The sequence below is a fragment of the Canis lupus genome, chromosome X, assembly GCF_048164855.1.
Source record: "Canis lupus baileyi chromosome X, mCanLup2.hap1, whole genome shotgun sequence".
Taxonomy (NCBI): Eukaryota; Metazoa; Chordata; class Mammalia; order Carnivora; family Canidae; genus Canis; species Canis lupus.
Genome location: NC_132876.1, coordinates 118,803,400 through 118,819,311, shown reverse-complemented (window position 1 = coordinate 118,819,311; position 15,912 = coordinate 118,803,400). Strand labels below are relative to the sequence as shown.

The 15,912-nt window shown below is 47.8% G+C and overlaps 1 protein-coding gene across 4 annotated transcripts in view; it reads right to left on the bottom strand.

Moving 5' to 3' along the window:
- The window catches only part of GPR143 (G protein-coupled receptor 143), a 52,025-nt gene that overhangs the window by 9,655 nt on the left and 26,458 nt on the right, over positions 1–15,912 (bottom strand). Inside the window, exon 9 of one of the 4 annotated variants that reach the window (XM_072815355.1) lies at positions 9,690–11,295. The exons of the other annotated variants lie outside the window; for them this stretch is intronic. Coding sequence (XP_072671456.1) covers positions 11,282–11,295 — 14 coding nt within the window. The 3' untranslated portion in view covers positions 9,690–11,281. Of the gene's footprint in view, positions 1–9,689; positions 11,296–15,912 lie in introns of those variants that run through there. 4 annotated transcript variants of the gene reach the window in all.

Here is a 15,912-nt window from a genome sequence, read left to right as displayed (position 1 = left end):
GGTATTTGTCTTTCTCGGATTTATTTCACTCAACATCCAGCTCCACCCGTGATGTTGTAAATGGCAAGATCTCATACTTTCTTTATATTATGCAGTTTTCCACTGGATCTGCTTTATCCATTCATCAGTCAGTGGAACTTGGGCTGTTTCCATAGTTTGGCTATTGCAGATAATGCTGTTCTAACCATCATGGCACAAGGATCCCTCTGAATTAGTATTTTTGTATTCTTTGGGTAAATACCTAATAGTGCGATTGCCAGATCACGGTTAGTTCCATTTTTAGCTTTTGGGGAACTTCCATAGTGAAAGACACTAAGTCAAAAAATACTAATTTTTAAAGATAATATGCACCCCTATGTTTATTATAACATTATTTATAATAGCTAAATCATGGAAGCAACCCAAGTATCCATCAATACACGAGTGGATAAAGAAGATAGGGTATATTCATGCAATGAAATATTATTTAGCCAAACGAAAGAATAAAATTTTGCCATTTTTAATGACACACATGGATCTAGAGAGTATAATGCTAAGTGAAAGGAGTCAGAGAAAGACAGGTACCATATGATTTCACTCACTATGGAATTTAAGAAACAAAACAAATGAACAACAACAACAAAAGAGATCAACAAACACACCAGACTGTTAAATATGGAGAACTGGCGGTAACCAGACGGGAGGTGCGTGGGGGGATGGGTGGAATAGGTTAAGGGGATTAAGACCACATTTATGAGCACTAAAGCATAGAGTTGCTGAATTACACCTTAAACTAATACTGTTAATTATGTTGCAATTTTAAAAATAATGAAACCACTCAGTAAAATAACCAAACTGTAGGAGAGAACAGTAAGTTGTGGAAAAACAAAGGGTTATGGGAGAGCAAGCGCTGTGCAAGAAAGGGGAGTTGCAGGACACTAGAGAGAGTTGTGGGAGACCGAGCAGTGTGGGAATGACAAGGAAGTGAACAAGAGAGCTGTGGGATGGAAGAGGAACTGTGGGAGAGACAGGGCATGTGGGAAGAGCAGGGATTACTGGAAAGAGAGCATCTGGAAAGAAATGAAATGGTGGGGACACGGGCTTATGGCAGAGAAAGGGGAATTCTGCGGAAGGGCACTGTGGGGAAGACGAGATCATGGGCATGAAGGGGGGCTGTGAAGGGCAGGAATTAAGGGAGAGAATGGATTCTGGGAGGGAGTCCTGTGGGAAAGACATGGGGTTGTGGGAGTAACACAGGGTTTGGGGAGAAAGAGTGTTAACTGTGGGAACAAGGAGGGGTTGTAGGAGATAAAGGAGAACTTAGGAAAGGGAACTGCGGGAGAAATGGAGCATGATGGGACAGATGGAAATAGTGGGAGAATAGAGAACTACAGGAGACGCAGACAAGTACGAGACAAAAAAATTAGGGGAACAAAGAATGTGGGAGAAACAACTACAGGGAAGATAAAATGCGCCCCAGAACACAGAAACTATTGAGGAAAAATGCAGATTTGTGAGCACGGACAGATGCCAGAACTGTGGGAGACAAGGGGCAACTAAAGGAAAGAGGGACCTGTGAGAGGAATAGGGTGTTGCTGGAAAAGCAGCATCGTGGGAGGGAGGGGGCAATCCTGGGAGAGAGCATAAACTCTGGGAAAAACCGTTTTCTGGGAGAGATGGGGGACTGTGGGGTGTGACACGGGGTTGTGGGAGAGAAGATGAGACGCGTGGAAGGTGCTGTGGGGAAACGTGGTATTGGGAGCGAGGTGGGGAAGTGCCAGAGCAACAAGGGAACAGGAGAGGGAAAGAGAAACGTGGGTCGGGAAGGGCAGTTGTGGGGGAAACAGCAGTTGGGAGATGAGATCGTGGGGAAATGGGTGATGGGAGAGTAATGAGAATTGTGGGGAGAGTACAAGATTATGGGAGAAAGGGCCATTGTGAGAGGGCAAGGGAATTAGGAGGGAAAGGGGAATTGTGGGAGACACCGTATTTGGGAGGCCGGGAATCGTGTGGGAGAGGACTGTGGGGACAACGGGGATTGTGGGCTCGACAGCTGACCCAGAGACAGAAAAATTAAGGGGGGACAAGGGAACGCGGTACACAACAGAACTGGTTGGTGAAAGTGGGGGTTTGCGGCAAAAAAGAGTCCAAAATCGTGGAAGAAAGCGAACTACAGATGGAACACAGTTTTGAGAATAAGAGTATTGTGGGAACGGTAGGAAACGGTGAAAAACAAGGGCCTGTGGGGGACAGAAGGAAATTTTGGGAGAAACATGGAATTGCGGGAACAAGAAGGAGTTTATAGAAGACACAAATTGTTTAAAGATTACTTATTTATGTATTCATGAGAGACACAGAGAGGCAGAGGGAGAAGCAGGCTCCACGCAGGGACTCGATCCCGGGGCCCTGGGGTCATGACCTGAGACAAAGGCCCATGCTCAACAGCTCAGCCACCCAGGTATCCCCTCTTTTTTTTTTTTTTTAAATGTTATTTATTTATTCATGAGAGAGAGAGGCAGAGACCCAGGCAGAGGGAGAAGCAGGCTCCATGCAGGGAGCCCGATGCGGGACTCGATCCTGGGACCCCCAGGTCACGACCTGAGCCCAAGGCACATGCTCAAGCACCGAGCCCCCGGGCGCCCCGTAAATAGGAGATTCTGAGAGACACAAAGTATTTTCGGGAAGGGACGGGGGAGAAAGGTGCGCTACAGAAGAACCGTGCGAGAGCGCGGAGAGCACCGAGGACGAGCCGAGCCTGAAGATCCGCAACAATCAAGCGTCCAGAGCCCTGGGGCCAAATGGGCACAAGGAATGCAAGGAATTGTGAGGCCAGCGGAGCACTAGGGAAGGGCAATCGCAGGACGGAAGGAACGGGGGGAAATCACGAGCGCCGTGGACACGGGGAGCTGCAGACGCAACGGACCCTGAAGAGGTAGGGAGTTTCTAGGGACTAACGGGGTGCGGCAGAGCCAGCGCTTTGCGACGGAGACGGGCACCGGGGACAAACGGCACGGCACGGGGCGCGCAGGCGCCTGCGGGAGCGGCGGGCACATGGGAGATGCGTGGATGGAGCGGGGGCGGCCGGGGCCTGCCGCACGGACCCTGCGAACCCGGGGGCTGCGAGAAGCAGGGCATCGTGGGGGGCCGAACACTGACGCAATGATGCGCGGTGGCGCGCATGCGCAATGCTGCGGCAAACCGTGCCTCGCCTCGGGGGACAGGCAGGGAATGCCGGGAGCGGGCGTGACGGGACAGGCGCAATGCATTCTGGCAGGGTGTGGCCGCCGCTACAAGCAACGCATTGTGGGACACGTGGGGGCATGGCGGCCACAAGATGGGATTGTGGGATATATGGGACACGGCTGGCAGAAGTGTATGGATTGTGGGGCTCATAGGGGCATGGAGGTGCAAGGACTGGACTGTGGGAGCTGAGGAGCCTGTTGGGAGAAGCAATGGGACACATTGGCCATGCTAGCTGAAAGACTGAATTGTGGGACGCATCGGGACATGGCAGCCAAAAGATTGGATTGTGGGAGCGGAGGAGCATGCTGGAGGAAGCAATGCATTGTGGGAAACATGGAGCATGGCGGCAATGTTTGTGGGAGCTGAGGGGCACGCTGGGAGAAGCAATGCATTGTGGGACACACAGGGGCATGGTGGCTGAACGATGGGATTGTGGGACACACGGTGGAATGGCGGCCAAAAGATTGGATTGCGGGAGCTATGCGGCACGCTGGGAGAAGCATTGGATTGTGGGAAACATGGGGACATAGAGGCCGAAAGATGGGATTGTGGGATATACAGGGGCATGGCAACCAAAAGATTGGACTGCGGGACACATGGGACACAGCGGACAGAAGTATGGATTGTGGGACTCATAAGGGCATGGAGGAGGAAAGACTGGATTGTGGGAGCTGAGGAGCCGGCTGGAAGAAGCACTGGATTGTGGGACACGTGGGGGCATGGCGGCCAAAAGACTGGATTGTGGAAGACGGCGGCATGGGGGCCAAGAGATTGGACTGTGGGAGCAGAAAAGCATGCTGGGAGAAACAATGGCTTGTGGGACACATAGGTGCATGGAAGTCGAAAGATGGGATTGTGGGACACACAAAGGCATGGTGGCCGAATAATGGGATTATGGGACATATGGTGGTACAGCAGCCAAAGAATGGATGGTGAAGCTGAGGGGCACGCTGGAAGAAGCAATGGATTGTGGGCCACATAGGGGTATGGTGGCCAAACGATGGGATTGTGGGACACATGGTGGCATGGCAGCCAAAAGATAGGATTGTGGGAGCAGAAGAGCATGCTGGGAGAAACAATGGATTGTGGGACACATAGGGGTATGGTGGCCAAACGATGGGATTGTGGGACACATGGTGGCATGGCAGCCAAAAGATAGGATTGTGGGAGCAGAAGAGCATGCTGGGAGAAACAATGGATTGTGGGACACATAGGTGCATGGCAGCCGAAAGATGGGACTGTGGGACAAACAGGGGCATGGCGACCAAAAGATTGGATTGTGGGACACACGGGGGCATGGTAGCCAAAAGACTGGATTGTGGGACACATGAGAGCACGGGGCCAAAGGATTAGATTGTGGACATATGGGTATGGCGGCCAAAAGAAAGACTGAATTGTGGGACACATGGAGGCATGGCAGCCAAAAGATTGGATTGTGGGAGTAGCATGCTGGGGAAGCAAAGAATTGTGGGACACATAGAGGCATGGTGGCTGAACGATGCGATTGTGGGACACATGGTAACATGGTGGACATGTTTGTGGGAGCTGAGGGCCATGCCCAGAGAAGCAAAGGATTGCGGGACACATAGGGGCATGTCAGCTGAAAGATAGGACTGTGAGACGTACAAGTGCATGGCGGCCAAAAAGATGTATTGTGGGAACAGAGGAGCATGCTGGGGGAAGCAATGGATTGTGGGAAACATGGAGCATGGCAGCATTGTGGGAGCTATGGGGCATGCTGGGCGAAGCAAGGGATTGTGGAAAAGATGACACATGGCCGATGAATTATAGGATTGTGGGAGCTATGGGGAATGCTGGGAGAAGCACGGGATTGTGGGACACTTTGCCCAGGCTGGCTGAAACACTGAATTGTGGGACACACGGGGGCATGGCGGCATAAGATGGGATTGTGGGACGTACAGTGGTATGGCGGCCATGTCTGTGGGAGCTGAGGGGCATGCTAGGAGAAGCAAGGAATTGTGGGAAAGATGAGGCATAGCCGCTGAAATACAGGATTGTGAGAAATGTGGGGCCTGCGGGGAGAAGCAATGCATTCTGGGGTACATTGCCCATGCTGGATGAAACACTGAATTGTGGAACACACGGGGGCATGACGGCCATATTTGCGGAAACTGTGGGGCAACCTGGGAGATGCAATGCATTGTGGGAAACAGGGCCCAAGCTGGCTGACAGACTGAATTGTGGGACGCACGGGGGCATGGCGGCCATGTTTCTGGGAGCTATGGGGCATGTTGGGTGAAGCAAAGGATTGTGGAAAAGATGACACATGGCCGATGAATTATAGGATTGTGGGAACTATGGGGCATGCTGGGAGAAGCACAGGATTGTGGCACACTTTGCCCAGGCTGGCTGAAACACTGAATAGTGGGACACACGGGAGCATGGCAGCCATAAGATGGGATTGTGGGACGTACAGTGGCATGGCGGCCATGTTTGTGGGAGCTGTGGGGCAACCTGGGAGATGCAATGCATTGTGGTATACAAGGCCCAAGCTGGCTGAAAAACTGAATTGTGGGATGCACGGAGGCATGGCGGCCATGTTTGTGGGAGCTATAGGGCATGCTGGGCGAAGCAAGGGATTGTGGAAAAGACACATGGTCGATGATTTATAGGATTGTGGGAGTTGTGGGACATGCTGGGAGAAGGAAGGAATTGTGGGAAAGTGGAGGCATGGCTGCTGAAATACAGGATTGAGGGAGCTGTGGGGCCTGCTGAAGACGCAACACATTATGGGATACATTGCCCATGATGGCAGAAAGACTGAATTGTGGGACACACGGGGGCATGGCGGCCATATATGTGGGAGCTGTGGGGCAACCTGGGAGATGCAATGCATTGTGGGATACAAGGCCCAAGCTGGCTGAAAAACTTAATTGCGGGATGCATGGGGGCATGGCGGCCATGTTTGCGGGAGCTATGGGGCATGGTGGCCGAAGCAAGGGATTGTGGGATACATAGGGGCATGGCTGAAAGATAGGACTGTGAGACGTACAAGTGCATGGTGGCCAAAAGGATATATTGTGGGGGCAGAGGAGCATGCTGGGGGAAGCAATGGATTGTGGGAAACATGGAGCATGGCGGCATTGTTTGTGGGAGCTATGGGGCATGCTGGGGGAAGCAAGGGATTGTGGAAAAGATGACACATGGCCGATGAATTATAGGATTGTGGGGGCTATGGGGCATGCTGGGAGAAGCACAGGATTCTGGGAAACTTTGCCCAGGCTGTCTGAAACACTGAATTGTGGGACACACGGGGGCATGGCGGCCATAAGATGGGATTGTGGGACGTACAGTGGCATGGTGGCCATGTCTGTGGGAGCTGAGGGGCATGCTGGGAGAAACAAGGAATTGTGGGAAAGAGGAGGCATGGCTGCTGAAATACAGTATTCTGGGAGCTGTGGGGCCTGCTGGGAGAAGCAATGCACTGTGGGATACATTGCCCATGCTGGATGAAAGACTGAATTATGGGACGCACAGTGGCATGGCGGCCATATTTGTGGGAGCTGTGGGGCAACCTGGGAGATGCAATGCATTGTGGGAAACAAGGCCCAAGCTGCCTGAAAAACTGAACTGTGGGATGCACGCGGGCATGGCGGCCATGTTTGTGGGAGCTATGGGGCATGCTGGGCGAAGCAAGGGATTGTGGAAAAGACACATGGTCGATGAATTATAGGATTGTGGGAGCTGTGGGGCATGCTGTGAGAAGCACAGGATTGTGGCACACTTTGCCCAGGCTGGCTGAAACACTGAATTGTGGGACACACGGGGACATGGCGGCCGTAAGATGGGATTGTGGGACGTACAGTGGCATGGTGGCCATGTCTGTGGGAGCAGCGGGGCATGCTGGGAGAAGCAATGGATTGTGAGAAACATGTAGCACGGCCGCCCAAGTATAGGATTATGCAAACTAAAGGGCATGCTATAAGAAGCAATGGATTGTGGGAAAGATTGAACATGACTGTGGATAATTGGATTTTGGGAGCTAAAAGGCATGCTGGGCAAAGCAAGGGATTGTGGGAAAGATGGTACATGGTTGCTGAATGGACTGTGAGACCACAGGGGCATGCTGGAGAAGCAAAGGGTTGTTGGAAAGCTGGCACATGGTGGCCGAGAATTGGCTTGTGGGAAAGATGGCACATGGCGGCTGAAAGACTGGATTGTGGGAGCTGAGAAGCATGCTCGGAGAAGCAACGGATTGTGGGAAAGTTGTGTATGGTGGGTGAGAGATGGATTGTGTGACCTAGGAGCATGTTGAGAGAACCAATGGATTGTGGGAAAGATGGAACATGACTGCCGGAAAACTGAATTTTGGGAGCATTGGGGCATGTTGGGAGAGAAGCAAGGGATTATAGGAAAGATGGCGCATTGTGGCAAGAGACTGGATTGTGGGAAAGGTGTCAGAAGCAATGCACTGTGGGAGAGACGGGTAATGGCAGAGAGATAATGGATTGTGAGAAAAGCAAGGACGTGGGAGCGGCAGGGAATGTTAAAAGCCAAATGGGATTATGGGAAAGGTGAGCTGGTGAGAGAGGCACAGTATTGTGGAAGAGGCAGTGGATTGTGGAAGGGGTGGGGAATAGTAGGGGAAGCAATGTATTGTGGGAAGGGTGTTCTAGCCACGCCTCTCCTGCCCAGCCTGGGCCCCACCTCTACACCAGGACCACGCCCCTCCCACCAGGGCTACACCCCTACCATCCTGCCCCAGCCACACCCACGAGCTTCATTCTGGCCACGCCCCTCCCACCAGGGCCCTATACCTGACCTCCTTGTAGCCCCACCCCTGAGCTCCGCTCTGGCCCCACCCCTCCCACCAGGGCCCCACCCCTGAGCTCCGTTCTGGCCATGCCTCTCCCATAAGAGCCCCGCCCCTTCCACCAGGGAAGGACACTTCCACCAGAATTGTGGGACACTTTGTCCAGGCTGGCTGAAACACTGAATTGTGGGACACACGGGGACATGGCGGCCATAAGATGGGACTGTGGGACGTACAGTGGCATGGCGGATGAGCTCCCCTGAGCTCAGCTGAGCTCCGCGCTGGCCACGCCCCTCCCACAAGAGCCCCGCCCCTCCCACCAGGGCTCCACCCCTGAGCTCCGCTCTGGTCACGCCCCTCCCCTGAGAGCCCCGCCCCTCCCACCAGGGCCCCACCCCTGAGCTCCGCTCTGGCCACGCCCCTCCCCTGAGAGCCCCGCCCCTCCCACCAGGGCCCCACCCCTGAGCTCTGCTCTGGCCACGCCCCTCCCACCAGGGCCCCACCCCTGAGCTCCGCTCTGGCCACGCCCCTCCCGAGAGCCCCGCCCCTCCCACTAGGGCCCCACCCCTGAGCTCCGTTCTGGCCACGCCCCTCCCACCAGGGCCCCACCCCTGAGCTCTGCTCTGGCCACGCCCCTCCCGAGAGCCCCGCCCCTCCCACCAGGGCCCCACCCCTGAGCTCCGCTCTGGCCACGCCCCTCCCAGAGAGCCCCGCCCCTGAGCTCCGCTCTGGCCACGCCCCTCCCAGAGAGCCCCGCCCCTCCCACCAGGGCCCCACCCCTGAGCTCCGCTCTGGCCACGCCCCTCCCGAGAGCCCCGCCCCTCCCACCAGGGCCCCACCCCTGAGCTCCGCTCTGGCCTGCCCCTCCTGCTCTGCCCAGGCACCCACCCCTCCCACCAGAAACACTCCTTGACCCTCTCCTACAGCGCGGGGGCACCTGATCCAGGCTGACCTCGGCGGCATTGGTGAAGCGAGCTCCTGAAAAACACACACCGCCTTCTGCCCCTCCCCCCCAATGCCCATGGTAGTAACAGACTTAAAAACTCATCCCTTAAAAAAAAAAAAGAAACTCATACCTTCTGAGAAACGTGTCCTGGTTAAAAGAGGCCCAGAGAGACTTGACCATTTGACTAAAACCATTTAAAACTCACGTTAAGAGAAAGTATTTTAAGTTTTTCTGGAGTTCATAAGATAAAAACCAAGTTTTTCTTGACTTTTAGTTCTGAGGGAAATTCCAATTCCTTATGAAGATGGTATCTTACATAACACTGTCCTAGGAGATGACATACAGATCCCCTCAGTGGAAGCTTGCCAGAGCCACAAAGGACGATCAACAAACCAATTCTCCCACACTGATGCACTGGGTAGGAGTCTTTTAAGCAAATCCAAGTCTCCCTTAAAAACCTTAACTAGTGGGACGCCCGGGTGGCTCAGCGGTTGAGCACCTGCCTTTGGCCCAGGGCGTGATCCCAGGATCCCGGGATGGAGTCCCATGTCAGGCTCCCTGCATGGAGCCTGCTTCTCCCTCTGCCTGTGTCTCTGCCTCTCTCTCTGTCTCTGTCTCCCATGAAGAAAGAAAGAAAAAATCTTAAAAGAAAAAAACAAAAACAAACCAAAAAACCTTTGTTGAAGATCAAATTCAGTTAACTTCTAGAAGTTAAGTTTCTATTTTTTTTTTTTACTGTATTTTTTTTTTAATTTTTATTATTCATGATAGTCACACAGAGAGAGAGAGAGAGAGAGAGGCAGAGACATAGGCAGAGGGAGAAGCAGGCTCCATGCACCGGGAGCCTGACGTGGGATTCGATCCCGGGTTTCCAGGATCGCGCCCTGGGTCAGAGGCAGGCGCTAAACCGCTGCGCCACCCAGGGATCCCAAGAAGTTAAGTTTCTAGTAAGTGCCCAACACCACATCAGATACTAATGGAGGTTTAAGGTGAGCCTACTGGCCTTGGAGTGAATCCTAAAGTCATAGATGCTTCAGAACATGATGAGTAAGTCAATTCACCACAACAGCACAAACACAGAAGCTAACTGTGTTAACTGCTTTGAATTCTATCTCTGGGTCTTTTCTCTCCAACAGTATATTCTGCGTTACGCATACCTCTTGGTTCCTAAAAACACCAGTATCAAAGGAGCTGGGGGGCCGGGGGAGGAGTAAGGAGACAGCCCAAGACTAAGGCAGAGCTCAATCCTAAAATTACCACATTAGAAGAGGCAGCAGCACATCGCCTGGGGTAAAATAACCAGAGTCTGCTGCAAGGGATCACTCTGCCCTGGGCTCTTTCCCTTTAGCCCAGACTAAACTGCCTTGATATTTTAGATGCAGATTAGAAATTTTCATTCTCGTGTCTTGCTTCTGAATGCCACTCCTCACAAATATTTCCCCATTCTCCCCTCAAACTACAACCACGTAAGATGGTGTGTTATTACTAGAGTTAGCATTGACTGAATGTTAGCACTACTTAAGTACACAGCATACAGATCTATTCAATCTTATGAAAAAGGACCATCATTAGCACCCTATTAGAGGTAGACAAATACTAAGTGAGATTTGCTAGAAGGCCTTGTTGTCAGCTTACTTGGACGAGGCTAACTGAACAGTTCTGAGGCCAGCTGCGCTAAGCCTTCCTTGAGGTCAGTGACAGCTCCAGCATGGCTCGTCCATTCCTTATACTTAGCTCATATGTCACCTAGCTTCTGATAACCTTAACAAGTGCTGCTATGATTCAAAGACAGGGAGCATAATTCATTACACAATCTTACACAAAAAAATGCTGATGATCCAAACTCTTCTTTTTCCCAACTTTAACTGAGATATCACTGACATAGCTCCCAATTCTTACATTACTAAGAATTCTTTAAATCTTATAACTAATTACTCTTATTTTTCAGTTTAGGCCTTTAGTTAGCCATGAGCTGCCACCGATTTTCCATTAAAAATCTGTAATTTAACATTGTTACAAGTGACCAATGGTCACTTATCAGGTGCAAGGGCTCAAACATCAGGTATGAATGCCAGATGGAGAATGGAATGCATAGCAATACTGGCAGTATACACACTCTGGTCAAAGGTGCTTTCAGACAATCTCAATGTCATACAGTGGGAAGTGGGAGGAGCTTCAGGGCCTCAGTGGAGACACAGGAGAGGTGAGGTGGCCTCCTCCCCAAACAGCATTTGTGGAATCCACTTGCTGTTCCCAAGAAGAAAGTGCTCTGAACATGTCGTCTCTGCTTGTAAAGAACGTTCTATATTGTTACTCCGTGTTAACAGCAACAGGTTTACTTAAGAAGCATCTTCTAAAAAAAAAAAAAAAAAAAAAAAAAAAAAAAAAAAAAAAAAAAAGAAGCATCTTCTGAGGGGTTAGCATGTGAGTAGAAGAGAGAGGGTGATATTGTTATCATAACAAGGACAGTAACAGATTAGATTAGAAGTAAAGATCACAGGTCTGGTTACTATTCTTTCTCATTACTCACACTGATTAAAATATAAATGAGCTTATGGTAAGAGTAAATTCACAATTAGAACAAATGATAAAATACACTTAATGAAAAACATATATGACAGATTAATAGATATACATGAATATGTAGTGATAAAACATATGTTAATAGATTTATTAAGTGGCATTCTTTAGATAAACATTATTTTGGCCTTAACTACTACTTTCTTCCTCCTTATCAGTTGGGTTAATGGGTATAAGCCCAAATAAGAACAGGAGTTTAAAAAAAAAGAAATGTAGGGCAGCCCCGGTGGCGCAGCCAGCAGTTTGGCGCTGCCTGCAGCCTGGGGTGTGATCCTGGAGACCGGGGATCTAGTCCCACATCGGGCTCCCTGCATGGAGCCTGCTTCTCCCTCTGTCTGTGTCTCTGCCCCTCTCTCTCTGTGTCTATGAATAAATAAATAAAATCTTTAAAAAAAAAAAGAAAGAAAAAGAAATGTAGGAAAATGTATAGGGACACCTGGGTGGCTCAGCCATTAAGCGCATCTGCCTTTGGCTCAGGGTGTGATCCTGGGGTCCTGGGATTGAGTCCCACATTGGGCTCCCTACATAGAGCCTGCTTCTCCCTCAGCCTATGTCTATGCCTCTCTCTTTCTGTGTCTCTCATGAATAAATAAATAAAATCCTAAAAAAAAAATGTATAAAGACAGGTTGGGGTACTGGGAGAAAGCTTCATAAGAGCCCTGAACAGCCAAAATGCTGTGATTTAAAAGTCAACTTTTACAAAGGGAAAAGAGTCATAGACCATCCAAAGAGAAAATCAATAAGGAAACAGTGGCTTTGAATGACACACTGGACCAGGTGGAACTAAGAGATATGTTCAGAATATTCCATCCTAAAACAGTGGAATACACATTCTTTACAAATGCACATGGAACATTCTCTAGAAGAGACCATATCTTAGGCCACAGACCAAGCCTCAACAAATTTAAAAAGAACTCAAGTTGTATCATGCATCTTTTGTGACCACAACACTATGAAACTAGAAATCAACCACAAGAGAAAATCTGAAAAGAGCACAAATACATGGAGATTAAATAACATGCTACTAAACAACGAATGGGGCAACCAAGAAATCAAAGAAAAAAATCAAAAATACATGTAGACAAAAATGAAAACACATTGGTACCAAATCTTTTGGATGCACCAAAAGTTATTCCGAAGGCAAATTTATTTATTTATTTATTTATTTTTTAAAGATTTTTTTAATTTTTATTTATTTATGATAGTCACAGAGAGAGAGAGAGAGAGAGAGGCAGAGACACAGGCAGAGGGAGAAGCAGGCTCCATGCACCGGGAGCCTGACGTGGGATTCGATCCCGGGTCTCCAGGATCGCGCCCTGGGCCAAAGGCAGGCGCTAAACCACTGCGCCACCCAGGGATCCCCGAAGGCAAATTTATAATAATAAAGGCTTACCTCAAGAAGCAAGAAAAGTCTCCAATAAACACCTAAACTTAAACCTAAAGGAGCAGGCAGCCCTGGTGGCGCAGTGGTTTGGTGCAGCCTGCAGCCTGGGGTGTGATCCTGGGGACCCGGGATCGAGTCCCACATCGGGCTCCCTGCATGGAGTCTGCCTGTGTCTCTGCCTCTCTCTCTCTGTGTCTATGAATAAATAAATAAAAATATTAAAAAAAAAAATAAACCTAAAGGAGCTTCCAAAAGAACAAACAAAACCCAAATTCAAAAGGAAGAAAATAACAAACATTTAGAGCAGAAATAAACAAAATAGAAACAAACAAAAAGAACAGATCAATGAAACCAGGAGCTGGTTCTTTGAAAAGATCAACAAATAACTGATAAACTTTTAGCCTGACTCATAAAAAAAAAAAAAAAAAAAGAAAATGAGGGCTCAAGTAAACAAAATCAGAAATGAAAGAGGTGAAGTAACAACCAACACCACAGAAATATAAAGGCTAAAGGTTATTATTAAAAACTGTATGCCGGGATCCCTGGGTGGCGCAGCGGTTTGGCGCCTGCCTTTGGCCCAGGGCGCGATCCTGGAGACCCGGGATCGAATCCCACGTCGGGCTCCCTGCATGGAGCCTGCTTCTCCCTCTGCCTGTGTCTCTGCCTCTCTGTCTCTCTCTGTGTGACTATCATGAATAAATAAATAAAATCTTAAAAAAAATAAATAAATAAATAAAATAAAAACTGTATGCCAACAAACTGCACAACCTAGAAGCAATGGACAAATTCTTAGAAACATATAACCTCCTAAAACTGAATCAGAAAGAAACAGAAAATTTAACAGACCAATTACCAATAATGCAAATGAGTCAATAACCAATTCCCCAAAAAACAAAAGTCTAGTACTAGATTTCACAGGCAAAATCTATCTACCAAACATTTAAAGAAGAGTTAATAGCTACTCTTTTGAAGAATAACATAGAAGAGAAAGGAAAGCTTCCAAATTCATTCTCTGAGGCCAGAATTACCCTGATATGAAAACCAGATAAAGACACCACAAAAAGAAAGAACTACAGGCCAACATCTCTAAATAACATAGATACAAAAATCCTAAAAAAAATACTAGCAAACAGAATCCAACAATATATTAGAAAAATCATTCACCATGACCAAATAGGATTTATTGCTGGCATGCAAGGATGGTTCAATATTTGCAAATCAATCAATGGGATATATCACTTCAACAACAACAACAAAAAAGGATAAAAACCATATGATCATTTCAACAGATGCAGAAAAAGCATCTGACAAAGCCAAACATCCATTCATGATAAAAGTCCTCACCAAAGTAGGTTTAGAGGGAATATACCTCAACATAATAAAGTCTATATATGAAAAACCCAGAGCTAACACCATACTCCATGGTGAAAAATTGAGAGCTTTTCCCTGAAAATCAGGAGCAAAACAAGGATGTCCACTCCCACCACTGTTACTCAAAATAATACCAGAAGTCCTAGGACACAGCAATCACATAAGAAATAAAAGGTATCCACATTAGTAAGGAAAAAGTAAAACTTTCATAATGTGCAGATACTATATGTAGAAACCCAAAACACTCCACCAAAAAACTACTAGAACTGATAATGAATTCAGTAAGGTTGTAGGCTACAAAATCAATATACAGAAATCCATTGCATTTCTATATACTAATAATGAAGCAGCAGAAAGAGAAATTAAGAAAACAATCCCATTTACAATTACACCAAGAATAATAAAATACCTAGAAATAAGCTTAACCGAAGAGGTGAAAGACTTGTACTCTGAAAACTATAAAACACTGATGAAAGAAATTAAAGATGACACAAACATATGGAAAGATGCTCCATATTCATGGATTGAAAGACCAAATATTGCTAAAATATCCTTACTACCCCATTTAAAGCAATGCCTATCAAAATACCAACAGCTTTTTTCACAGAACTAAAACAAATAATCCTAAAATTAGTATGAAACTACACAAGAATAGCCAAAGCAATCTTGAAAAAGAACAAAACTGGAGCTATCACGATCCCAGATGTCAAGATATACTAATAGTATCAAAACAGTATGATACTGGCACAAAAACAGAAACACAGATCCACAGAACTGAATAGAGAGCCCGGAAATAAACCCATTGACTATAAGGTCAGTTAATCTTCGACAAAGAAGAAAAAATATACGATGAGCAAGAGACAGTCTCTTCGACAAATAGTGCTGGGAAAACTGGACAGCAATATGTAGGAGAATGAAACTGGACCACTTTCTTATACCAAACACAAAAATAAACTCAAAATGGATTAAAGACCTAAATGTGAGACCTGAAACCATAAAAATCCAACAAGAGAACAACAGGCAGTAATTTCTCTGACATTGGCCATAGCACCATTTTTCTTTCTTTCTTTCTTTTTTTTTAAGATTGTATTTATTTATTCATGAGAGACACACAGAGGCAGAGGGAGAAGCAGGCTACCTGCTGGGAGCCTGATACAAGACTCGATCCCAGAACCCTGGGATCATGATCCAAGCCAAAGGCGTCCAGCACCATTTTTCTGGATATGTGTCAAGAGGCAAGGGAAACAAAAGCAAAAATAAACTATTGGGACTACATCAGAATAAAAACTTTCTGCAGGGCAGCCCGGGTGGCTCAGCGGTTTAGTGCCGCCTTCAGCCCAGGGTGTGATCCTAGAGACCCCGGATCGAGTCCCATGTTGGGCTCCCTGCATGGAGCCTGCTTCTCCCTCTGCCTGTGTCTTTGCCTCTCTCTCGCTCTCTCTGGTCTCTCATGAATAAATGAAAAATCTTAAAAAAAAATTTTCTGCAGAGTGACAGAAACAATCAACAAAACTAAAAAACAACCCTACTGAATGAGAGAAGATATTTGCACAGGACATATCCAATAAGGAGTGAGTATCCAAAGTATATAAAAAACTTATAAACCATCACCAAAACCACAAATAATCCGACTAA